This window comes from Acomys minous, assembly GCF_964271855.1.
Source record: "Acomys minous genome assembly, chromosome: 7".
Classification (NCBI taxonomy): domain Eukaryota; kingdom Metazoa; phylum Chordata; class Mammalia; order Rodentia; family Muridae; genus Acomys; species Acomys minous.
In genome coordinates, this window is record NC_140488.1 from 78,837,550 (window position 1) to 78,864,947 (window position 27,398).

At 39.2% G+C, this 27,398-nt stretch overlaps 1 protein-coding gene across 1 annotated transcript; it reads right to left on the reverse strand.

Annotated features, from left to right (window-relative positions):
• Nucleotides 1-18,107: 18,107 nt before the first annotated feature.
• LOC311601679 (G-protein coupled receptor 83-like) lies at nucleotides 18,108-26,527 on the reverse strand. The gene is made up of 5 exons (XM_084789334.1): nucleotides 25,589-26,527; nucleotides 24,850-24,975; nucleotides 23,818-23,951; nucleotides 22,728-23,420; nucleotides 18,108-21,890 (listed from the first exon to the last, which is right to left on the reverse strand). Exons 1-4 carry the CDS (start codon nucleotides 26,066-26,068, stop codon nucleotides 22,772-22,774), a joined length of 1,389 nt encoding a protein of 462 aa, XP_084645460.1. The 5' UTR covers nucleotides 26,069-26,527; the 3' UTR covers nucleotides 18,108-21,890; nucleotides 22,728-22,771.
• Between the last annotated feature and the right edge of the window lie 871 nt (nucleotides 26,528-27,398).

Genomic DNA, 27,398 nt, shown 5'->3' on the forward strand with positions numbered 1-27,398 from the left:
TATCATTATCAGAGAAATGTAAATTTCCTTAACAAAACTGAGTTTTTGCTAGACTTCCTAGGAAGTCTGTAACAAATAAAATAATCTTATGCATGTGTGTCGGTGTATGTGCATGCATGCTGTGGTGAAGTGTATATTATATCCGTAATATACATGACTTCCTCTTTCAATCACTAGTTTCTTAGTTTCAAAGACAAAATATGTGAGTCTAAAAACCTCCTTTGAACGTGTTCAATATCACAACTGCTATTAAATATTTTCAATATAATAATGTCATGTTCTAGTCAAATTTAATCTGTATCATCGAAACTTCCTCTGACTTTTCACAAGGAAAAAACCTAATGTGTTTATTGTTATGAATTATGTAAAATGTATATATCAACTGGCATAATGTACAAAGGGTTATACAGTATTTTATTCATGTATCAAAAGTTCCCATAAAATTATTTATTATTTAATCAACTTTGCCAAAGGCAAAGAAAAATAATAGTACTTAATAGGTATTTGAAAGTTGGCTCTTTTTCAGCCAAAATAATTCAAGGTGTTTTCATTAGAACGTTGTGTTAGTACAAAATAAACAAACATGCTTTGGGATAAGTTAAAATTTGACATTGCCAGTCAACCTGAAAGTTTGTATAGAGATTGGAAATTGCGTGTGAAGAAGAAAATAAAAGGATAAGTACAAACCTTATGTAAGTCTAAAACTAATCACAGTGAATTCGCTGATATGCAAAGTTAATATTTTAGTAAAAAATAAAAATTAAAGGAAAAATATCAACACTGAGAGCAGATGAGATGGCTCAATAGGTAAGAGAATTTGTTGCCAAATGTGATGAAATTCTATCCCCAAATCGTCATAATAGAAAGAGAAAATGACTCCTGCAAGATGTCTTCTGATCTTCATACATGAACTCTGGTATGCATGCTATTCTCACAAAACAATTTCTTAAATGTTTAAAATACTGACACTTGCATGTCCCATTTAGGCCTTAGTAGTCCTCAGTCTCTTATGCTCTGTATATTGAAGAGTGGTAGGTCTGTTCTATTCACCATTTACTGGAAGAAGAAACTTCTCTGATGAGAGTTGAGAGAGATCTATGGGCATAACAATATGACATTGGGAGTTATTTTAATATTATTTCCATTTAGCAAAACAATAGTAGTAGTTCTTTCCTAGAGACTATGACCTATCTAGAGACAGGTTCTTGGTCCCATTAGCAGTGCGAAGGATGGATCCAATCTTGTGGAGAGTTCCTTAAATCCAATAAGAAAGTAGTGAAGCACTCCAAAAACATTCGTGACATTATTGCATATCTTCTCAGGTTGGCCATTATTACAGCTTGCTGAGTTCATAGTTGAGTGAAATGAATGATTGTCATTCTCCTCCAGAAGTATGGATGACACCTTAGAGTTATCCATATCAGACTTCTTGCAAAGTACAGGGTTCTTCATTGAGGTAGGTTGGAAGGACTGTAAGAGCTCTAACAAAAGTTCCAGTGCCAGGAATGAAAAACCTCCCCTCAAGTTGTAAGACATAGGAATCAAAGGGAATTTCAATATATATATATATATATATATATATATATATATATATATATATAATCTATTGACATTACCCTTGATTGTCTCTCAGAATCTAAAGGTAGCACCCTAATTCTGAAGATAACCACATACTTTAGATACAGGACTTAGAAGGAATCAAAGTGGAACTGACCCAGAAGCCACCTCCTTGAAGTCTAATTCTTATAGTATCTGAGGGTTCAATAAAAGCTCACAAGCTCCAAAAGATAAAACAATAAACATTCTTATCTACCTGTAAACAATTCACAATAATGACCAGAATGGTAAGATATTTTCAAGGGTAAAATAGTAATACTTATAACTTGGGAAAAACCAACAGCTGTGTAATTAGACTTTTGAACTGTTAAACAGGAGGAAGTCTTAACCAACTGCTTAGCTGGTGGAATCATGTACATGAAAGAATGTACTATTGCTACTTTGCTAAATCACTGTAACTCCTAACTATATTCCTAATATTTATTCTTATACGTTTACATAAATGTAGCCCTCATGTCTCATCAAAGAAGCTTTGTTTTTCACCAGAGGTCATGACAATCCAAAATGCAGAAATCAACTGCTCATGAGGTACTCAGCCTCAATTGTCATATTATCAACATGACTACTACATCAAGGGTCTGGGGAACATTGTGGAAGTAAGGGCTGAAAGATACTGAGAGCTAGGATGTCTGCTGGGACATAGTGGTTTCTATCTATGACAGAGAAGTTGTACTTACAAAGTCTCAAAAAATCCTATTACCTAAGAAAATTTGCACAATGACAACATCAGTGGACACATCAGTGTAGGTGGGGGAAATCTCACAAGACCCTCTCCCATAGATGAGGAGCTAAAGACAATGTCTCATGAGTTAGGAGGAATCAATATTTTCCAGGGATCAGACCTTTCATAGTGGTCACCCCTAACCAAAGACACTTATGAGCAGCATTAAATGGATTCAGAAGAAGGCACACACACACACACACACACACACACACACACACACACACACACACACACACACAAACGAATTTGAGAAGAAGTGACTGTAGGACAAGGGAATAGTTGCATGAAGGACAAGGAGGGGTGTAAATGATATGATACAATAATCATGTATGGAGTTCTCAAAAATTTTAATACAATTAAGAAGTTGAGAGAGAGAGAGGTCAATACAGAAGGGGAGTAAGGAATAATCATTCCTTGTTATATTCTAAGGCATAGCCTTATGTCCACAGACAAGCAAGCTTCTCTTTGCAGCAAATGGAGACAATGAGAGAAAACTACAACCAGAAACAATGCAAAGACCAATAAATGGTGGGAAGCCCAATCCCAGTGGACACATTATAGGTCCTGCATCCATGACTCGGGGAACACTGAGGAAGGGATGATGAAAGGGTTGTTAAGAGACAGAATATCAGGAAATATGCTGAAAAACAATCTCTCCTAGAAAGGAAAATAAGACCAAACAATGGCAGTGTCAACAGACATGTGAATATGAAAGGGGTAATTTTTCACCGGGTCCTACCTGCAGACAAGGAACTACAGGTAGCAAATGACTGCTGAAAAGAGAGAACTAGCCTCTTCCAGATTTTTGAGAACTCTATGCATGATTATTATATACACATCATTTCCTTCCTTAAGTGTATTTACATCATGAAGCCCTACCCCAACTAGTTATCCAAAACAAAATGGTCAGCCCTGAAACCATATACACACAAGTAACAAAATGGACCCAGAAAGTTATATTTATATATTTTTGCATATGCATACATACAATAATAATAATAATAATAAATGAAAAGGAGGTTATCAATTTGAGAGTGGGGATGTATACACAGGGTTGAAAGGAAGGTACCTGGGAGTAGCTGAAGCAAGGAAAAGGAAGAAGGTAAGTGATGATATTCTATTTGAATTAAATATATAAAGGAAATAAAATTTTAAAATGTTAAAGGGTTGTGTGGCTGATTGAATTAAAATAAGCCCCCATTGGCTAATAGAAACTGGTACTATTAGGTGTGTTCTTACTGGAGTAGGTGTGGCTTAGATGGAGGAAATGTGACACTGGAGGTGGGCTTAGAGGCTTAAAATTTTCAAGCCTGGCCCAGTCTCTCTTTCTCTCTGCCATGATGATAATGGACTAAACCCTTGAACTTGTAAGTCAGCTCCAATTAAATAAATGCTTTCCTTTATCAGAGTTGCTGTGGTCATACTGTCTCTTCACAGCAATAGAAACTCTAAATAAGAAAGTATATAACAGTTAAACATGGTGGATATCTTCAAGAAAACAGTATTTTCTTTATATAGCAGTGTAATTATATGTATGAATTTATAACAGTTGTGGTTGCATGAATAATGCATGGAACTGGGGAGATGGCAGTGAGGCCCCACCACTAAACTGAGTACGAATTGGCATTAGATAGCTGTTGGGAGAGTAAGAGTTAGTCAGATAACTTTAGTGAACCCTACTAGTTCAACCTCATCCTATGTCCAAGATGAGTTGGCCAGCAAAAATTGAACTCAAGTTTAAATAAAAATAAAAGAACTGAGCTGGAAAGATGGTTCAGTGGTTAAGGGCACTGTCTGCTCTTCTAGAGGTTCTGAGTTCAATTCCCAGCAACCTCATGGTGGCTCACAGCCATCTATAATGAGATCTGGTGACCTCTTTTGGCTTGTAGGACTAATGCAGGCAAAGCATTGTATACATAATAAATAAATAAATAAATAAATAAATAAATAAATAAATAAATAAGTGTTAAAAAATAAAAGAACTATAACTTGGGTGAATAGTGAGGTGTGGATGGACTTTGGAGGAATTGGAGGAAGAGGATAAACATGATCTAACATATTGTATGAAATTCTCAAGGTATGAAAATATTGACATTGTAAAAGAGACAAATTTAAACTATTGTTTAGAAATCAAAATATAGGGTTGTTATTTTTTTCCTTTTATTGAGCATAGATTTTTTTTTCCTGATTATGGCTTCCCCTCATTCTACTACTCCTACCTTCTTTCCACTTCCCCTCCCATGTGGATCCATCACCTTAAGGTTTATCATTAGAAAACAATCAAAATGTATAGTATAGGGAGAGAGGAGAGAGAGAGAGAGAGAGAGAGAGAGAGAGAGAGAGAGAGAGAGAGAGAGAGAGAAGAAGAAGAAGAAGAAGAAGAGAAGAAGAAGAAGAAGGAGGAGGAGGAGGAGGAGGAAGAGGAGGAGAGGAGAGGAGAGGAGAGGAGAGGAGAGGAGAGAAGAGAAGAGAAGAGGAGAGGAGAGAAGAGAAGAGAAGAGAAGAGAAGAGAAGAGAAGAGAAGAGAAGAGAAGAGAAGAGAAGGCAAAATCGCCAGTGTCTGTGGGCTCTAACACTAAGGAGACCCCACATTTTGGATGACAAGCAGATCTGATCTCAAGTCACCCAGAAAAACAACAGAGAGAGCTCTCCCGGGATCCCTAATAGGGGCCATGCACCTTCAGGACCCAAAACAGTGGGCTAGCAGGCTGCTCTAGCACACCCTAGTCCTCAGAACTAGCTTGAGTCTGCAAAACCACCAGTGTCTTTGGTTTCTAGCACTGAGCAGACCCCATAGTCATGATTACAATCAGATCTGATCTCAGGTCTCCCAGAAAAAACACAGAAAGTTCCAAGGTCCAAGTGGGCACTGTGCATACACTCCAACCAAAGACATCACAATGGGAAAAAATCAGCATAAGAACACAAACAACAGTCCACAAGACCCTTTGATACCACCAGAAACTGAAACCAGCAGTCCCACCACCACAACAAGCCCTAGAGATACTATCGCAGCTGATGCACAAGAGACAGATTTCAAATCTGAGATTATGAAAATGATAGAGGCCAAAATAAATCCCTCAAACTAGAACTGGAATACACAAAGAAAGATCTGAAAACATCACTTGAAGAAACTGCAATCAAACAGGAGAAACAAATGAATAAAATGTTTCATGACCTAAAACAGGAGATTGAAGCTATGAAGAAAATACAATCTGAGATAATCCAGGAAATGTAAACCTAAGAGAAGAGGAAAGGATCTACAGACACAGGTATGACCAACAGCATTCAAAAGATGGAACAAAGAATATCAGAGATAGAAGATATGACTGAAGAAATGGATACAGCAGTCAAAGAAGATGCTAAATCTAAAAAGCTCTTGACACAGAACATGCAAGAAATTTGGGACACTATGAAAAAAACCTAAGAATCATAGGAATAGAAGAAAAAGAAGACTCCCAACTGCAAGGCCCAGGAAATATTTTCAATAAAACCACAGAAGAAAACTTCCTTATCCTAAATAAATTAATGTCCATAAATATACAATAAGCCTATAGAACTCCAAATAGAATGGACCAGAAAAGAAAATTCTCCTGCCACATAATAGTCAAAACACTAAATGTACAGAACAAAGAAAGAATATTAAAAGCTGGGAAACACTTAAAGAAATGCTCAACATCCCTTGTCATCAGGGAAATGCAAATCAAAATGGCTCTGAGATTCCATCCTACACCTATCTGAATGGCTAAGATAAAAAAAAAACTCAATGACAGCACATGCTGGAGAGGATGCGGAGAAAGGGGAACACTCCTTCATTGCTTGTGGGGAATGCAAACTGGTACAACCACTTTGGAAATCAATCTAATAATATCTCAGGAAGTTGGGAATAAGTCTACCTGAAGACCCAGCCACACTATTCCTGTGCATATTCCCTAAAGAGAGTCCACCATACAACATAGCAGCCTTGTTCATAATAGCCAGAATCTGGAAACAACTTAGATGTCTGTCCACTGAAGAATGGATAAAGAAATTATGGTTCATTTACACAATAGAATACTATTCATCTATCAAAAACAAAGAAAATTAGAAATTTGTAAGCAAATGGATGGAACCAGAGACAATCATCCTAAATGAGGTAACTGAGACCCAGAAAGACACACAGGGCATAGTCTCACTCATAAGCAGATGTTAGCTACTTAATTCAGGTTAACCACATTAAAATACAGAGACTGATGTGCTGATCAAGGTCCATGTAGGATGTGGACCTAGACCTTCTTCTTAGATGTAGTAGATAGGCAGCACAGTCTCCTTGTGCTTGTGAGTCCCACAATATGGGGAGAAGGACTACCTCTGACATGAACTCAGGCCTCCTAATATTCACTTCCCCCCTGGCAGGGTGGTCTTGCCATGCCACAGAAGAAGAGGTTACAGGTAGTAAAGAGGATACTGGATAAGCTGAGGTCTGACGTTAAGGGAGGAGAGCTCCCCATTCTAAGGACTAGGGGAGGGAAGGAAAGGGGATGAGGGACTGGATGGGATTGGGAGGTGATGAGGGAAGAGATACAATTGGGAGGTAAAGAATTCAAACTGCAGAACAAGCAGGTAATGTATATTGCTAATCCCACTACATGGGAATAGCTCTGAGATTGTCTATGCATAGAAGAGGCTTTATGTTGGTCACAGATACTCTGTGACTTATAATTAGAGGCCATTTTTTATTTTACTAATTTATTCAGATTATAATTAAATTATTATCCCATCACTTGTACCCTCCTGTTCCTCCCTCCCTCCCGCTTTCACCCTATACCCCTCCCCTAGGTCTATGACCAAGGGGGACCTCCTCCCCCACTATATGGTAATAGGCTATCAAGTCTCATCTTGGTAGCCTGCTTATTTTTTCTTTGAGTACTCTCAGGCCTCCCCACCAAAGAGAGATGGTCAAATATGGGGCATCAGAGTTCATGTCAAAGTCAGTTCCCACTCTCCAAATAACTGTGAAGAATGTCCCAACCATTGGCTAGATCAGAGTAGGGGTTCGACATTTACTACTTGTATTGTCCTTGGATAGTGCAGTAGTTTGAGCAGACCCCCCTGGGCCCCAATCCACCCATCAGGATGTTATTCTTGTAGGTTTCTAGGACCCTGTGGGTCCTTCTATTTCCCATCCCCTATATTTGTCTTACCGAGAGACCCAGTAGGATGTCCTCATATCGATCCCAATCTCCTGGTAAGTGAAGACTTTCGTGGGACCTGCATTTCGGGCTAGTGCCCAATTATAAGTGAGTATATACCATGTGAGTCTTTCTGCTTCTGGGTTAACTCATTCTAGTTCCATCCATTTGTCCACAAATTTCAAGATTTCCTTGTTTTTAATAGTCGAGTAGTATTCCATAGTGTAAATGTACCACAGTTTCTTTATCCATTCTTCAACTGAGGGGCATTTAGGCTGTTTCCAGGATCTGGCTATTATGAACATGGTTGAGCTATGTCCTTTTTGTGTGGTAGAGCATTTTCTGGGTATATTCCAAGGAGTGGAATAGCTGTGTCTTGAGGAAGCCTTATTCCCAGTTTTCTGAGAAAATACCAGATAGATTTCCAAATTGGTTGTACAAGTTTGTATTCCTACCAGCAATGAAGGAGTGTTCCTCTCTCTCCACATCCTGGCAAGCATGTGGTGTCACTTAAATTTTTTATCTTAGCCATTCTGATGGGTGTAAGATGGAATCTCAGAGTCATTTTGATTTGCATTTCTCTGATGACTAAAGACGTTGAGCATTTCTTTAAGTATTTCCCAGCCATTCGATATTCCTCTGTTGAGAATTCTCTATTTAGTTCTGATCCCCATTTGTCAATGGGCTTATTTGATTTGGTGGTGTTTAATTTCTTGAGTTCCTTATATATTTTGGATATTAAACCTTTGTCAGAGGTAGGGTTGGTGAAGATCTTTTCCAAGTCTGTAGGCTGTTGCCTTGTTCTGTTGACAGAGTCTCCTGCCTTCCAGAAGCTTCTGAGCCTCATGAGAGCCCATTTGTTAATTGTTGACCTTAGGCCTGGTCTGTTGGTGTTCTGTTCAGGAAGTTTTCTCCTGTGCCAATATGTTCCAGGGTCTTTCCCACTTTTTCTTCTGACCGATTTAGTTTCTCTGGTTTTATGTTCAGTTCTTTAATCCACTTGGACTTCAGTTTTGTGCATGGTGATAAATATGGGTCTAATTGCATTTTTCTACATGTAGCCATCCAGTTAGACCAGCACCATTTGTTGAAGATACTATCCTTTTTCCATTGAATAAAGTTGGCTTCTTTGTCAAAAATCAAGTGACCCTATATGTGAAGATTCATTTCAGGGTCTTCGATTCGATTCCATTGATCAACAAGCCTATTGCTGTGCCAGTACCATGCTATTTTAATTATTATTGCTCTATAATACAGCTTGAGATCTGGTATGGAGATTCCTCTTGAGGATCTATTATTGTATAAGATTGTTTTTGCTATTCTGGGTTTTTTGTTTTTTCATATGAAGTTGAAATTGATCTTTCAATGTCTTTTAAAATTGTGTAGGTATTTTGGTAGGTATTGCACTGAATCTGTAAATAGTTTTTGTAAGATGGCTATTTTTGCTATGTTAATTCTCCCACTCCATGAACAAGGGAGATCCTTCCATCTTCTGATGTCATCTTCAATCTCTTTCTTCAGAGACTTAAAGTTTTTTTTTTCAATCAAGTCCTTCACTTGCTTGGTTAGAGTTACTCCTAGATATTTTATATTGCTTGTGGCTATCTTGAAGGATATAGTTTTCCTAAATCCTCCCTCTGCATGATTATCATTTGTGTATAGGAAGGCTACTGGCTTTTTTGAGTTAATTTTGTATTCATCCAATTTGCTGAAGGTGTTTATCAGCTGTCGGAGTTCTCTGGGAGAATTTCGGAGGTTACTTATGTACACTATCATATCATCTGCAAATAGGGATAATTTGACTTCCTCCTTTCTCATTTGGATCCCCTTAATCTCCTTTTGTTGTTTTATTGCTCTGACTAGAACTTTAAGAACTATATTGAAGAGATATGGAGAAAGTGGGCAGCCTTGTCTGATCCCCAATTTTAGAGGAATTTCCTTGAGTAGCTCTCCATTTAATTGATGTTCGCTATTGGCTTGCTGTAAATAGCCTTTGTTATGCTTAGGTATGTGCCTTGTATTCCTGATCTCTCCAAAACTTTAAACATGAATGGATGTTGGATTTTCTCAAATGCTTTTTCTCCATCTAAGGAGATGATCATGTGGTTTTTTTCTTTCAGTTTGCTTATATGGTGCATTACATTGATGGATTTCCATACATTAAACCATCCCTGCAGGCCTGAAATGAAGCCTACCTGGTTATGATAAATGATATCTTTGATATGTTCTTGTATTTGTTTTGCGAGTATTTTGTTGAGTATTTTTGCGTCAATGTTCATAAGAGAAATTGGTCTGAAATTCTCTTTATTTGTTGTGTCTTTGTGGGGTTTAGGTATCAATGTGACTGTGGCCTCATAGAATGAATTTGGTAATGCTCCATCCATTTCTATCTTTTGGAGTAGCTTGAAGAGTATTGGTATTAGATCTTCTTTGAAGGTCTGGTAGAATTCTGCACTGAAACCATCTGGCCCTGGGCTTTTTTTGGTTGTGAAACTGTCAATGATTACTTCTATTTCTATAGGAGAAATTGGACTATTTAATTTGTTTATATGATCTTGATTCAATTTTGGCAAGTGGAATCGATCAAGAAAACTGTCCATTTCCCTTAGGTTTTCAAATTTTGTAGCATATATGCCTTTAAAGTAGCATCTTATGATTCTTTATATTTCTTCAGTGTCTATTTTTTTGTCTCCTTTTTCATTTATGATTTTGTTGATTTAGATAGAATCTCTCTGCCTTTTAGTTACTTTGGCTAATGGTTTGCCTATCTTGTTGATTTTCTCAAAGAACCAGCTCCTGGTTTTGTTGGTTCTTTGGAATGTTCTCTTTATTTCTAATTTATTGTTTTCAGCCTTGAGTTTGATTATTTCCAGATGTCTACTCCTTAGAGGCCAATCTTAGTATGGCATTAAGGAAGATTTGATGATGTCATACTTCTGCTCATACAATGAGCAGAGAGCCAGACTTAATTGTTCTGTGCATCCTGCACACCTCATACAATCATAGGGTTAGTACTGTATAATGCTTGTAAGAAATTATGTTTTCAGAACAAAAGAACTGGACACTGACACTGGATCAAACCTGACAGGATTCATTCCTCTCAGCATGGTGGATACTGACATCCTGCATCCTGCATCAGAACAGAACAGCTTCCAGGACAGATAGCATTGTAGAAAGCTTCTATTCCAATTGATCCAGCATTTCAAACTGTCCCACACTGGACTCCTATTAAGCCTGGAATCTGGCAACATTTAGAAAATGGACCACAAATGCCATCCCTGGCTTACCTAACCATTTTCTGCAATTTGAGGGGGGCTTCAAAGAGATATTTGCCCTCAATCAACCTGACCAAACCTTAAGAGAATGATGACCCATTTCCTCTAAGGTGCTGGGGGGTTGGGCAGGAAGGATGGTAGAACAAAAGGCATATTATTGAATCTACTCCTCAAATTAAGACCTTAATTGTTACTCACAAATAAGGTTATTTTTAATTCATTGGTACTGAATGTTGTATATTGATGTAAATCACAATCATGTCAGATATTAGTCTAATTTTATCACAAGAATATATATTCTAGGTCTAACAGATAGATATGATTCTATAGATATATAAGGTAAAATAGTTAAATAAGGTCTTCAAAAGCCTCAGAGACCTACAGAATATGGCATTTAAATATGTTTTTATTATTCTAAAGATTCTTTGACAACAAGACACGTTAACTCCTGGCGACACCCAGCCTACCTCAAAGAAGAAGATAGGCATCAAAGAACCTCCTTATGGAGTTGTCTTCAAATGTGGCAGACAAGCCACTGGGGAAAATGTCCTCATTTTTCCCACAGACAGAATTCTGCCTAAAAATAGGCAAGCTTAGATGCAGGCAGAGTCGATGGCCAAACTTTGCCAAGATGGAGCAAGCAAGTCCTCAATAGTTCCTGACTCACAAATATATCATATATATTTGGCTAGAAGGCCAAAGATGATGCTCTAATGTTAGAGATAGTGTTGGGTGACTGTTTAGGCAGTAAACTGTCTCAGTCATTTCTTCATTTGGAAGCTGTTAGCCTGCACTTCCAGTTCAGTCATGTATTTAAGCTTTATTCCTTCTCAAGTCTCTGATGGGGTTGAAGGCCAGATAGTTTAGTCTTAATACAATTAAGCTTAGTAGGTTAGGGGTTAAGATGTTTTTAGATCTTATCTTTTTTTAAATTAATTTATTCATATTACATCTCAGTTGTTAGCCCATCCCATGTATCCTCCCATTCCTCCCTTCCTCTCACTTCCCCCCTACTCCCCTCCCCTCCCCTATGTCTGTGTCTGAGGGGGACCTCCTCCCCCTGTATATGCTCATAGGGTATCAAGTCTTTCCTTGGTGACCTATTATCTTTCCTCTGAGTGCCACCAGGCATCTCCATCCAAGGGACATGTTCAAATATGGGGCACCAGAGTTTGTGTGAAAGTTAGATCTCCTTCTCCACTCAACAGTGGAGAATGTCCTGTCCATCGGCTAGTCTGGGGTGCAATCTGAGAATGGTTAATTAATTAAATTATAGAAACAGTTAACTTTATATGAAAATTTTTCATCCAAATCTTCATCCTGCATCTCAAGTCATTCATAACTTATTCTCTAGTACATCCAAAGAAATTACTATGAATGGATGTACAATTTCTTATATGTGCACATAATTAAATAGATAATAACAAAACCACAATACTGGCAAGAGATTAAAGTAATTTTCAAATTAAAAAAAAAGATGTTTTTAGATCAAGATAGAAATTTTTAAGTTAATAGAGATTATATATGGTAGATACTGATCTTCATTCAGAAATCTAGACCCAGAAAGATAGGAAAGATGTCTACTTCAAGTTTGCCAAATACAAATAGCCAAATCATTATGAATGTAACATTTATATAATACCGGATTGTCTCATGGTTCTTCCTGCTATGTGTAGTTTATTTTATTCATGTGTAATAATATAAATGTATACGGTAAAAAGAAACATAATAAAAAAAAATATAGAGGTGAAGACTCTGTGTAGACATCAGCTCAACTTCTTCATGTTGAATCGGTTGTATAAATGCTGTTTTTAGCAATGGAGCCTTGCCATCAGTTTGTGTCATGCTACCTATAGTCTCGGCAAAGGCCTTGGTTGTTTGGAGAGTCTTATGGAACCATTTAGCCAGCAACTTAATCAAATGTAACCTTGCCCCACTACAGGAAGCTTTATTTGGTGGCAAGTGATGTCCAGTTGGGGCTCTGTTCCCACCCTACCCCCAATATTTTGGTTATTTCATTTAGATAGATCTTCTTCCTATCTTAGAAAGTTTCTACTATATTAGGTTTCCATATAATAAATCAAATGACCCTTAATTTAGCTGTCGAATGAGTTTTTTGGTGTTGGTCAATCCATTTATCTGTGAATTTCATGATTTTATCTTTGCTAAATGGATTAGTAATAACTGATTATGTACCACATTTTCTTTATCCATTTTTCTGTTGAGGGACATCAAGGCTCTTTCTAATTTCTGGTTTATATGAATAGAGTAGCAATGAGCAATATTCAACAAGAGTCCCTGTAGTGGTGTGAAGCAATCTTTGGGTATATGCCCAAACGTGATATGGTTGGATCTTGAGGAGTTTTGTTTTCATTTTGTTAATTTTTTGTTTGAGTTTATAAACTTTCTATTGTCCTTATTGTTTATATCTATGTTTAATTTGTAGTGGGAAGATAGGATGCAGGGTTTTGTTTCAATTTTCTTGTATCCACTGAGACTTTTGCTTTGTGTCTGAGAATTTGGCCAATTATGGAGACAGTGACATGGGGTGCTGAGAAAAGGGTGCATTCTTTTGTGTTTGGGTGAGACAGCCTATAAATATCTGTTAGGTCCATTTGGGTTATAACTTCATTTAGGCCCAGCATTCCCCTGTTTAGTTTTTATCTGGATGACCTGTCTATTGGCAAGAGTGGGGTATGGAAATCTCCCACTTCAGTACATGGAAATCAATATGCTATTTAAGCAGTAGTCGTGTTTCTTTTATAAATATGGGAGCCCTTGTGTTGGGGCATAAATGTTAATAATTACAATGCCATGTGTGTGTGTGTGTGTGTGTGTGTGTGTGTGTGTGTGTGTGTGTGTGTGAATATGAAGTGCCCTTTCCTACCTTTTTTGATTAATTTTGGTTTGAAGTCTATTTTGTCAGATATGCAAATGGCTACAATACTTTGTTTCTTAGGTTTATTTGCTTGGGATATTTTTCCACTCTTTTATCTTGACATGATATATATCCTTGATGGTTAGGTAAATTTCTTGGATGATATTACTTTGAGTCATTTTATTGGGGAATTGAGACCATTAATGTTGAGAGATACTAATGAGTGGTGTTTGTTGATTCCTGCTATTTTGTTGTTTTGGTGTGTATGCGTGTGTGTGTGTGTGTGTGTGTGTGTGTGTGTGTGTGTGTGTGTGTACACGCATGTACATGTGTTTTGCCTATTTTAACTTGCTGGTCTTGTATTATTTATTCTTTGTATTTTCTTGGGTGTCTTCAACCTCTTTAGGTTAGAGTTTTCCTTCTAGTACCTTCTGTAAAGTCAAAGTTGTGGATAGATACTGGTTCAATTTGCTTTTATCACAGAATTTCTCATTTTTCCCATCTTTGATGATTAAAAGTTTTGTGGGATATAGTAGTCCAGACTGGTATTTGTGATCTCTAGAGTCTGCAGCACATCTGTCTAAGCTCTTATGGGTTTTAGAAATTCCATGAAATTTGGTGTAATGTAATAGGTCTGCTTTTACATGTCACTTGGTCACTTTCCCTTGCATCTTTTAATATTCTTTTTTGTTCTGTATGTTTAGTGTTTTGATTATTATGTGCTGAGAGAATTTCTTTTCTGTTCCAGTCTTCTTGTATTTTGTATGCTTCTTGTATCTTGATGGGAATCTCCTTCTTTAGTTTAGGAAATGTTTCTTTTACAATTTTTTGTAGATTTTACCTGGGTTTATTCTCTTTCTTGTATTCATTTTATTCTTATATTTGGTCTTTTCATACTGTCTCAGGTTTCTTTAATGTTTTGTATCAAGAGTTTATTAGATTTAATATTTTCTTGGATTGAGGTGTCTATTTCTTCTATCATGTCTTCAATGCCTGAGGTTCTCTCTGCCACCTCTTATATTCTGTTAGAGTCTTGCCTCTGGGATTCCAGTTTGAGTCCCTAAATTTTTCATTTCCAAATTTTATTCAGGTTGGGTTTTCTTTATTGATTCTATTTCCATTTTCATATCTTGGATTCTTTAATTCATTTCTTTCCAGGGTTTGATTGTAGATTTCTTTAAGAGATTTATACATTTCCTCTTTAAAGACTTGTGTCATATTTATAAAGGCCATTTTAGCATCTTTTTCTTGTGATTCACTTGTCTTGTATTTATGGTTGTGAGCCTAGCCTTTAATGGCTGAGCTGATTCAGATGTCTTGCAATTCTCAGGGTCTATAGTAGTAGGTTTGCGGGCTCTAGTGGAGACATATTGTCCTGGATGTTATTGATTGTGTTTTATACTGGTGTCTAAACATCTGAGTTTGGAAAGATTGTAATTCTAGGTAGTAATACTTGGTCCTATCTTTGTTAGTTAGTATTTTGTTCCTTGGTTGGTGCTGTCTTTTCTCCTCCTTAGAAGGGTATGGTAGCTGTGTGTTTCCTGGTAGGAAATTCTTTAATCATGATGTGCGTGGGCACTGGGGGCTCAAGGTAAAATATGTTCCTAGGTTTTCAGAACTGGAACATAGTAATGGGGATGGACTAGGTGGTGGGTGCCAAAGAAATCCGTAGAAGAGAGGAAAGCATGGTGTTTGGCTAGTATCTGCTTAGTCCCCTGGGGTATAAGAACTGAGATTGAGGAGAGACAGCTCTACTACATAACTGGGGCTGGACAATTGGATATGGAGAAGAGCAAGGGTGATGCTATGAAGGTTGCCTACTTGTTTCTCTTTCAGGCATGACTGGTAGGTTCTCAGGGGGTGTCTGCTCGAGTTAGGGGTTGGAGTAACAGGATGAGTGGGGAGAAAGTTTTGAGAAGAAGATCTGTATGATTTCCCAGGGATGGGGGTATAGAGAAAGGGAAAACTACAGCAGGTGGTTTGCTACAAAGCTAGAGATAGACTGGAGGATTGGATTTAGAAGAGAGGAGGGAGTGGTAATGATCCACAGTTAAGCTGATTCCCTAGCTTGTGTAACCTGTGGGTTCCTAGGGAATGTCTGTTGGAATTGAGGACTGGGATAGTGTAAGGAGTGGGGTGGGGAGCATGTTTGAAATGGAAGATCTGCATGATCCACTGGAAATGGCAGGGTGACACTGCAGCAGGTGGTCAGTCTACTACACAGCTGGGCTGATAATCTGGGGTTGGACCTGGAGGATCAGAGGAAGAAATTTATATGTACAGTTAGCCTACCTGCTTCCCTGGGAGGAGCAGAAATCAGATCTTTTTTTAAAATTAATTTATTCTTGTTACATCTCAATGGTTATCCCATCCCTTGTACCCTCCCATTCTTCCCTCCCTCCCGTTTTCCCCTTACTCCCCTCCCCTATGACTGTTCCCGAGGGGCATTACCTCCCCCTGTATATGCTCATAGGGTATCAAGTCTCTTCTTGGTAACCTGCTGTCTTTCCTCTGAGTGCCACCAGGTCTCCCCCTCCAGGGGACATGGTCAAAGGTGAGGCACCAGAGTATGTGAGAAAGTCATATCCCACTCTCCACTCAACTGTGGAGAATGTCCTGTCCATTGGCTAGATCTGGGTAGGGGTTAAAAGTTTACCGCCTGTATTGTCCTTGGCTGGTGCCTTAGTTTGAGCGGGACCCCTGGGCCCAAATCTGCCTATCATAATGTTCTACTTGTAGGTTTCTAGGACCCTCTGGATCCTTCCACTTTGCCATTCTCCCATGCTTCTCTCATCTAGAGTCTCAATGGGATGTCCTCCCCTCTGTCTCAGTTTCCTGGTAAGTGAAGGCTTTCGTGGGACATGCCCCTTGGGCTGTGACCAAATTTGTTGCCACAAAACTAAATGTTGGGGTTGTAAAAAAAATGGGTAAGCTAAAAATTTCTGAAAGTGCAACAACAACAAAAAAATAGTTGAAACACAAATGAATATATAATATATTATCAGTAAAATCTGATTTGCAAGCTTATTTTGTGTACTTACATACCCAAGACTGTGCAAAATTTTCTCAGATTAAAAGTTCTCACAAATGAGAAATGTTTAAAAAGCTTTGCTTTAGGAGATTATAAAGGCAAGGTACATTAGAATCCTGACAATATCACACATGATGAATTGAATAGCAGGGACATTGGTATAGGTATATATAAAAATTCAATGTACTGACAGTTTCAATATGATTTGGGTAACCCTCAAAGGTTTCCAAGGTGCAGGATATTTAAAGATTTGGGACCAAGTAAAGGAATACTTAATAGGTAGGGCACACTTGAATCCCTTTTGGTCTTAGTTGAGTCATTGCCTTCAGAAAGATTTAACTTAGCTTGCCTGTGATTCATTGTTAGTTCTTGCCAGAAACTGAGTGTTAAAGGTATAGGTTTCTTTCTCATCTTGTGGTTGAGATGTAATCATTCCTGTCCACATTCTTTACCATTTGATAGCTGTAGTGTAGTCCTTGCTCTAACCTTCATTATATACCACTTCGATTTTCAGCTATTCAAAACTATAAGTTTTGTGTTTATAAGTTAATTTTTCCTCATACTTTGATTTTATAAAGCATTTTTTACTATAGTAACAGAAATAACTAAATATCTTCAAGCAAAAGCAAGGCAGACAGACAGAAGCTAGGGAATAGGGCATATGGATAAAGCTACCTAAGTGGAACTAGATTTTGATGTTATTAATCTGTTCTAGTTTCATTTCTGTTCTTGTGATAAAATATCCTGACAAAAAGCAACATGGGGTAGGGAAAACTTAATTTGGCCTACAATTCAAGGTTACAGTCCATTGCTGCTGAAAGTTGCAAAGACAGATCTTGAGACAGCATGTCACACCACATTCACTGTCGAGAGAAGAAAGAAACAAATACACTCAAGCTGCCTGTTTCCTCACTGCTAATGCTCAGCTAGCTTTCTTTTCTGTTACAGAGTTCCAGGCGCAGACCGTGAAGTGTTCATGTTCACATTCAGTGTGGATCTTCCGACAATCTTCCATAGGCCAACCTGATCTAGATTTTTCCTCTACTCATTCCTACCTACTAACATGCCAGCGCACTTTCCTGGTTCCAAAACCAGAACTTTAAGGCTTATTTGTTGTTGTTGTTGTTGTTGTTGTTGTTGTTGTTGTACATTTCTTCCCAAGGACAAATTGACTCTTTTGCTCACCTCAAAGCTCTTATATGAAAAAGATAAAAGGATTTGCACTTATGTTATACCTTCACCCCATTCACTTATACTTTAATGCCCATATGTTGACCACATGGAATGCTTTAAATGTTCACTTTAGCTAATGAGCCACTGTGGATCACAAATACCCATCAACCCTACTGTCTTCCCCCGTCTTTTGCCCTTTTCCCATTAGATCTACAAGAAGAGATCAGTAGTGCTTGAACAAATAGTTTTATTTAGTATACATTTATGCAAATATATATATATGTCCTAATCTACTACTATTTCCATACCCCTATAACCACAATACCCCTTTCCCTTTGGCCCCTCCTGTCTTCGGTATAGAATACATAGCCAAACATTAAATGAGAGTAGAGAGAAATAACAGCATTAGTAGATAATATTTAAAGCAACAATAACAAGTAAATAAGTTACAGGCACACAGGTAGGGATAATGATCATTCTCCTGTTATAGTATGGTAAGACTTCTTTCAGTCCTCTTGTCAAGATATAATTCATCAATATCACTTCAGGGAGCCTCATTTCCTCTGCCACTTGAGAAGAAGAATTAGACAGTGTCACAGTCTTTCTCCCAGAAGGCGTCAGTTCCACACAGTCCATATCACTGCTGGGTTTGAATCAAGTAGAAAGTGTGAGATATTGTTATGTACACATGCTTAGGATATTTTCCACAGTTTCACAGAGCTTGTGAGCAAAGCTGAAAAGCTGAAAGCTATTACGGTATCACCAAATTTAGTTCTAGTTCAAGGGGGAGGGAGACTGCTCAAGCAAGTGATAGATGAAACTTCACTAATTACCATATAGACTCTAAGTTTGAAGACTTTTACATTTTTTTCTATTTTTTTGTATTTAAATATTTTTATTCTTGGATATGTTACACAGACTTTCTCCTCCATTAAGATGCAGATGCAAAAGCATTAACAACCACTTGTCTAAAGTTACAAATGCAGTATTCCCCTTCCCAACTCAATATAGACTTCCAACCACTGACTGGACAATCCTATAAATCAAAAGCCATGAGGTACACTATCTCTCTATTAAGGGCCTTCTAAGATCGTTCTATAAAAATAAACTGGCAAACGTTATTTCCAGGAGGTCTCATTACAAAAGAACAGGGAATTCATTCCAGATGCTACATTTCAACTAATCCAATTAACATAAATTCATTTACATAAATCTGAGCACAGACACTTTTGCTGGGGCCTGCATATATTATGTCATGAAAATCTCACCAGGCTAATCTACACTGTTTCCTCCATGTGTACCTTTAACAACCAGATAAGGCTCTTTTTTCCTTTAGTATTAAGTATATTCTGAAGTTCAAGAAGTCCATATTTGAAGCTGAAACTTTGCATAATCCCCCCAACAGTCCTTAGTTTTTCAATACAGGATAATATCTTGAAAATGGATGCTTGTTGATAAATATCATAAGATCTTACTTTGAGAATTATAATACAAAGTCATAATCACACACAAGATATTACTATCACTGTAATAAGGTAAGTAAGCTTGAAATATACACATAAAAGTCTGTGAAGAAGAAGATTAAACAACTTCATTTTCAATCTCATATTGTTCGTGTCTGCTATATTTCATTTCTTTTCTCATGTGTGCCAGATGACCTTCTGTGAAACTTTGCCTCAGAGTCTAGACTTGCTGACAGTCTTTAGAAACAAGAAAGTTGTGACAGATTATGTGTGTTAATATGCTATACTCTATAAGTTTGTTGGTGTATGTGTATGTACTTGTATATTTATGTTATTTATGCATTTCTAGAATTATGTAGGACAGTGTGGAAAGATACCTTAACTTATATGATATTCAGTAATTTACAGTGAAAGAGTCTATAAGCTCAAAACATGTGAGAAAGAATGTGTATGCCACATATACAGTGACCAAAACATGATTACCAGCATCCCGGATATCTATGCCAATATAGGAATTCCCCCACTCCAAATAATCCTGTGAAGGTTGAATATCAGAGCAGCTTCATGTAGAACTTGCTCTCATCAAAGTATCCTAACTTATACAGAAATACAGTTTCTTGGTACTTAATATATGTAATATATGCATTTGAATTTGTAAAAGGGGAGAATCTAGCAATTTCTTTGTCTATCACTTCTGGTACATTCTCTTTGTTCATGTGCTCATTTCAAACGTAATGCCTTCCTAGTAATGTGACGGTGCTAACACACAGCCAGTAAGGGATGTACTATAAACTGTTGTCTCCAGAAGTGAAAACAAATTTTGCAATAATATTTACACAACAATTTGGCTGGGCCTATCAGGTGGCTGATAACGATTGTTCAGAAAAAGGTTGGCTAGGGTGAGTGGTGCAGTCTATGTAAAAGGACACACATGGGGTTTAGAAACCATGTGACCACAGTTCTTTAGCACCATGCCCGAACCCACAGAGCTAAATGGCTGCACATGGGTTAGAGCCTAGGATCTAGAGCTCATTAGCACCATGTTCCAACCAAATGAGCCCTTCAGCCAAAAACTTCTTACAATTGTAGCACCCTCAGACTTGGCTGGGTACTGAATTCAGATTAGTTGCTGCTGGAAAAATGTCTAAACAAAGGCCCATGTGAAGTTGAAACTATTCCTATGCCTAACTCTTTAAACATCCACACATCACCAAAACCGTTGTATAAAGTTCTGGGTCTGTAGTGTTTCCAACCAAGTCAGCAGCAAACTTTGAAGCTGGATCATCTGCCAAGCATGGAACATTCCAGATGCCAAGCCTTACTGTGGGTGAAAGACATTTGATTATTTGTATAGAATAGGGATAGGGGTGAGGAAGTGCTTTCTTAGGAAGGGTAGAATATTAGGTTAAAGTATAATAGCACAGTACTCATTTGAATTACAATGATAAGCCCTTTACCCAAATTTCTCCTAAATCTAAACTGGAGAAGAAGGCTATCAGAGCTAGGTACAATGCTTCTAAGAATCATGGGGTATTCAATTCAAATTCAACTTTGCCTTCTCCATGTGGGGAGGGAGAACCATAAGCAGACAGTCCATTATCCTGGGAAATATCTATTATACCAAATGATGAGTGAAAAGGAATACATATATCTGTCCTTAAGATAGTCAGAAGTATTTAGATAGTCAGAAGTATTTACATAGTGTGTTTGGAAAATACACAAGCAGAGCTCACTACTCACAAAGACTACTAATCCCCAAAACAGCTGAAGCCAAAAGGAGATCACAGGTAGGTTGGCAGTTTATAATGGTCACAATAGAAGATTCAGTCATGTTTTCAGCCTAAAACTACTCCAAATATGTATTCATATACTTTAGTAATATGAGTTAACTGTTTTGTAATTGGGGTATTAGTGATAGGACAGGGAAAATGGAATAAAGGATTTAAATGACACATAAAAGAGACAATGGAAAGAAAGTGATTTAAACTTGAACTAGGTTCTTCCCCTAATTTGTCCTTGGTAATTTACTGAAATATTTGAAGATCTGAATCCAAAATCTGCCACATCTTTTCCCTAAGTGAAAACAGAGTAGCTGGAAGCTAACTCTCATTACTTCATTTCCTGATACTAAAAATCTGTCCATACCTTACAAATCAGGAGATATCACAGTAGAGTCTAGATAGCTTGTGATTGTTAAGAAGATTTTTAAAACAAGAAGAAAGATAATAGTGGAGAAAGAAATGGAAAGAGAAGTAAATAAAAGAAGAGAAAGATGAGTATAGGTTGGGACAGGAGCAAGGAAGAGGAAATGGACAAAGGCTAGGAAAGGGTGGGGAGAGACCAGGGGGAGGCCAAGTATACTGAGGAAGAGGCAAAGAAGAGAGGAAATTGAGGAGGACCACAAGTTCAGTTCTCATCCTGGTATCATCTTGACACATGCAACCATGGATGCTGTCCAAAGAACCGTAATAATGTTGTCTCCAAAACAATGGCAGTAACAGGATGAGGTATCACTTCTTCCTCCTCCTCTCTTCTGCTGAGTTGAAATTGTCCATAAGCTACAGAGACAGGGACAATTAAAACAACAGTAAGAACATTACATTTTCTCCCTTTTCCAGAAAAAGAAATACAAAAGTACACATTTACATGAAACAAAGTAGGAAACTAAATGTAGAGTCAGAAACATGGAGGAGGTTTGTGATTTTGAAGTGTGAACTTGGGCACTTTGATTTTTCTTGCATTCAGAGAGAAGCTATCACCAAATTTTTATGCAGCAACCTAGGGAAATAACTCTGATTATATGGGGTGAATCATTTCACTGCCTTCTCTATCCCTGGGCATCTGTAACATTCCCCATCCTCACTACCACAGGAGAAAAGACACTACTAAGCACTTGCACGTATAAGGGACTTTGAGTTCCCAGAGCATCCAGTGAAATGATACCTTAGTCCCCTAACCTTTCCATGGGAACAAAATAATAAAAGCATTCTCCTGTACATCAAAATAAAATATAAATAATGATATATAGTAGCTCACAGAGATCCTGAGGCCTGCAGTATCTGTGGACAAGCACAATATTTGGGTGGTACTCAAAATATTAAAAGAAACCTGGTGGCAAAAAAAAAAAAGATAGAGTTTTTAAAACTCCAAGTCAGAGAAAAATTTTCCTCTGAGTGACAGAGAAATATCTGAGGATCAAATATTCCTGGTGTATTCAGTTTGGAGTGAGATCAAAAACAGAAAAGAGGAGCATGCATAAAACTAGAGAAAAGGTAATTCGAGTGAATAAGACATAGGTTAGTTCACATGACCCTGATCCCTCCAATACTGTCCCTGTTCTTCTATGTAAACACATGTGAAATTAATGAAGTCTAATTATTTTGATCCCATCATACCTCAGATATTTTGAGAACTGATAGTCAATCGCGGTCTGGGCAGCTTAAACTCTAGGCACTGAATGGAGAAAGGAGATTTCAACTGCAGGGGAGGGAGGGGGACTGGGCAGCTCATCAAAATCTTTGAATCGTGGGAATTTGGGCACTCCTGGATTGGGATCCACACAGGCAGGGGGGTGGGTATGAGATACAGAGCTCAGTCGGCGATGCTCTCCCCTGAGGCGGCTGATTTTATCTAGCAGCATCTTCTGGATTTCCATGATGACCTTCTGAACTTCAATACGGAAGCTATCACTGAGCCAGCAATAGATGTAGGGATTGTAGCAGGAACTGCTAATTGCTAGCCAGTGGAGGAAAAAGTATAGACCATTGTGGCTTGAGATGGATTCACTGGATAGCAGCACCAGATAGAGATTGAGGGGGAGCCAGCTGATTGTATAGAGAAGCACCACTGTCATCAGCATCTTTAGGGTCTGCTTCTTCTTTCCACGCTGGCAGATGTAAGTGTGGATATTGATGTCATCAACAGCATCATGGATCCATAGCTTTTTAGCCACATGGCCATAGACAGCCACCAGCACCAGCAAAGGCAAGATGAAGAAGAGCAGAAAGGTGCCCAGGTCAAGGTATTTCCATGTAGATTTTGAAGTATATGGGAAACTTGGGAGGCAGGCAGTTTCCTCAGTTGTGTTTCTAGGTTATGAGAGAGAGAGAAATCAAAACTAATGATTTAGTCTTTTTCTTAAGGGCCACATCAAACTGTGTGGCAATTAGATCTTAAGATTGATATGCATTTACTGTTTGTGTTGTGTCTGTATTGAGCATAAAACCAGGAGGACTGAGATTCAACTGATCCAAAAGTCTCATTTACCTGTAGGAATACCATGGCCTCAAAGATGGAAATTATAACCCACTGCCCTGAGAGATTTGGGGAAATAATGACAAATTACAGGTTAGAGAATTTTATTTTTTCTATATATGTTTTGAAATGTACATATCCTAGCCCCTAATTCCTAAATCATTCCTTATGAGCTCCAAGGCCTTGGGTTGGCAGAGTAACAGAAATCATCTTATCCTGTATTCCTCTTACCCAATTTCCACTTGGTAAAGCTTCTGGTAAACGGCGTGTGGCAAAGCAGCACAGGTGCTCACAATCCAGATGATAATGATACAAACATTGCCTTGCATGGGACTAATCCGGGACTTCAAAGGATATAGCATCACCTAGAAAGAAAGGGACCCCATCCATCTTTACAAGTCAAATTAAAGTTAGGCATCCATAAACTGCTATTCTGATAGAAGGGTACAAAGACTTGAAGGTATGTGAGTGGCAATGTGCTTTGTGGACTACTTTATTTTATATATATGGAAGGTTGCTTCAGAAAAGTATAGCATTGCTACATTTGAAGATGTCATCAGTCCGAGTGGGCTGATTTTAAAGCACCTGTTTTTCACTGTCTGCGGTTCTGGCTAGAAAGGAGACAGATGTCCAGTAGTATGACTTACTATTTTATTTTCTTTTTTCTCTACCTTCTATTTGGGTAGAAAAGTGCCCCTTATATTTCTTCATCTACCCTTGTACCTGGCATGCTCTTTGGCTTTTCTCATCTCCTCCTATCCCCTCCCCACTTGATTCCTTCACAGCCAGACTTTTCTGCCTTACTCCTTTGTTCTATGTTCCCTTCTATCTCCTATTGGTTGCCACTTAGATCATTCTATAGCTACTCTATTCTTCCTCAGAGACTTCACTCCCACCTCCCATACAAAACCCTCAGTCAGACCTAAAACTACATCCACATTCTCTAATCTCTGTCATCTTCCATCCTTTAGCCAGTCCTGCAATGCAGCAAACAGGAAATGTTTTCCAAAGAAGAACATGTATCATGTGTTTATTGCCACATCTCTGCTCCTATAACATCCCAGAAAAGATGGTAGCATTTTTATTAGATTTGATTTTGTGAAGTTCTGTGCTGCACCATCTTTCAGTCTTCTCAAATTAAACATATACATTTACCTATATAGACCTAAGACTTGGAAAACTTTTTGGATTCTTTGTAGCCTTAATTGTCTCCATACACCTAAGAGAAGACTCTCTCTTTTTCAAGATCTGGGAGGCACATACCCGATGTCGGTCCAGGGAAATAGCTGCCATGCTCATCACAGTTACATAGGCACATGAGTACTGGGCAAAGCGGCTGAGGTGACATGTCATCTTTCCAAACACCAAGGAATTACACAGATAGCGCACCTGTAGGAGAAAAGGTTTGGTGATGCACAGGAATCCTGTGTCCATACCTCTCAAAAGCCCCAAAACACAAATAAAAGTCCCCTTGCTTCACCAAACTGCTGGTATCGTTTTCTCAAAAAGCAAAACAATATTTTTCCACTCCAATTCTCACGTTCACCACATTTTCTCCCACACAACACCCTGGCTTGAAGCCATGGAGGGGCACTAAATCAACAAACCTACAAACTGACTTCAAGTTCATGCACAATATTTGAAAGGTGGAGAAATGGGGTTAATCTTTGTGATAAATCTTGCCTTCACACATTAGCCAAAAGCTCACCAGCAACAGGTCCCACTGCCTCCCTGGGCAGCCCAACACATTCTCACTGTCTGCCATGGCAAGAGACTAATTCAGCGACGCAACAACTACCCTGCCAGTCTTCCTAGCACATTCCCAAGCTCTACAGTCTTTCTCAGCTTCAGTTTGATTTCCTATTAAAATGTTTTCCAAACCAAGCTAACCCTTTCTAACTCTCCCTCCCCTCTGACCACAGCAATCACTGCTGCAAATACAGAGTTTTACTTTAGCTCTTTTCCCCCTCCCCAGGCTACCCTCCTCAGTATCCCAGCTTACCATAGTGAAGGGAGAGCTGAGAAGAGCGAGCATCATGTTGGTCACAGAAATGTTGACAACGAAGAGGCCGGTGGCAGTGTGGACCCTCTTGTACTTCATAATTATATGGTTCAAGACCCAGTTGCCTATGATGGCAGCAAAGACCACTATGGTGTACCCTACCACTAACCAGAATTGCACCTGATCGTCCTGGGATACAATTTCCAAATCTAGGGGACCTGATGTGTCGGCCAGGTCACCTGTGTTTGGCATGTGGTCTGCCAACTTATCCCTCATAGACAGCATGCCGTTACGGCCAGCATGCCCCACCGCAGATGCGGCATTGGATGCGGCCTGAAGCACCTGGGAGGTGGTGGAGGTGATCAAGTCATCAAAACCACTAGGTACACTCAGAGCTTCTGGAGTCAGCTCATCTCCGTAGCTCATGGTACCAGGGCTCTGGAAAGCCCCTTCGGGCAATTCTGTAGTTGGGGCATCCATCCCAGTGCCTTTAGTGGACCGTGAGGTCACTAAGCCACTCGCTCAGGAGGCTCTCAAAGAAGGGAAAGGGCTAGTTGAGGCCGTAGACAAACAGGCAATTGGTGCCCAGGAGCTCTAAGCTGCTAAGGTGCTCTCCAAGGTGTCTAGAGCAAGGAGAGGGAAAAAAGAACAGGAGCCAGCAAAAAAGACTGGACCTGCTCAGGTTGGGCAAGTGCGCAGAGCTGGGCAGCTGAGCGCAGGGCAGTCTGTCTGCAAATGCTCTTCCTGGAGAGTACCCACAGCACCTGCTCCAAACTGGAGATGGCGTCAGGCTTCGCTCAAGCACAGATCCTCCTCCATGCTGCCAGTGATTATTCCGACCCAATTTCTGTTGCCTTCAGTCAGTCATCAGTCTGTAAGTCTTTCTGTCCAAGGCCGGCTGGCGCTGTGGGCAGGGCGGAGTCAGGCACTGCCACTCTAGCTCCAAGCCCGTGCAGAGCCGGCTTTCTGCAGCTGCCCTTTATAAAAAGTCCAGGGGCCCGCGCTGGAGCCAATGGGGAGCCTCGACTCAACCCCCCCTCACCCCCGCGCGCGCCCTGTCCTTCTGGGCTGGGGAGTCTGAGAGGCTGGCAAAGTCTTTGTCACTCCTGTCTCAAGCCCCTCCTTTCGCTGCTCCCCTCTTCTAATCCTGCAGTTGGAAGCCTGGATTTATTGTTAATGGGTTCTTCTTTTAACACTGCCCTGCCTGTAATTTTAATTCAGCATTTCCCTTTCCCTTGCTTTCTGTTTCTTTTCTGCATCATCGCCCTAGGCACCGGCTAGCTGTGACACAGGTACCGAATGGAGGCTGTGGAGACTGCAGTCGCATCTGGATCAACAAACCAGGCAGCTGCCTGGGGAGAGTGATCTATAGGAAAGACTTGCACAGATGTGGTGCTTTCACAGAGAGAACGAGGCAGGGTGCAGCTGGAGAACCAAAAGGGCAGTTTAGCTTGGGAGAAGCAAGAAAAGGTCACCTGGGAGTGGGCTCAACACTCTATTCTGCTTTGTCTAGCCTCTAAACTGCATGCTACCGACCAGGGAACTCTGCTCCTGGCCTCTGGAAACAGAGCACTCTCATCTGGCACCCAGGAAGTAACACTTCTGGAAAACTAGACTGTGTCAGATTAGTCAGCGGTCTGGTCTAAAGGGTGAGTCCCTCGGGAAGATTTAGAATTTGGGAAGCTTCGGCATAGCAATGCTGCTACCATCTAAAGCAGCAGGGAGAGGGAGATGTAGAGGGTTGCGGTGGAAAACACTCTAGGACTGGTGGTCCCTGACTAACCTTTCTCCTGGAAAATTTTAGCTACAG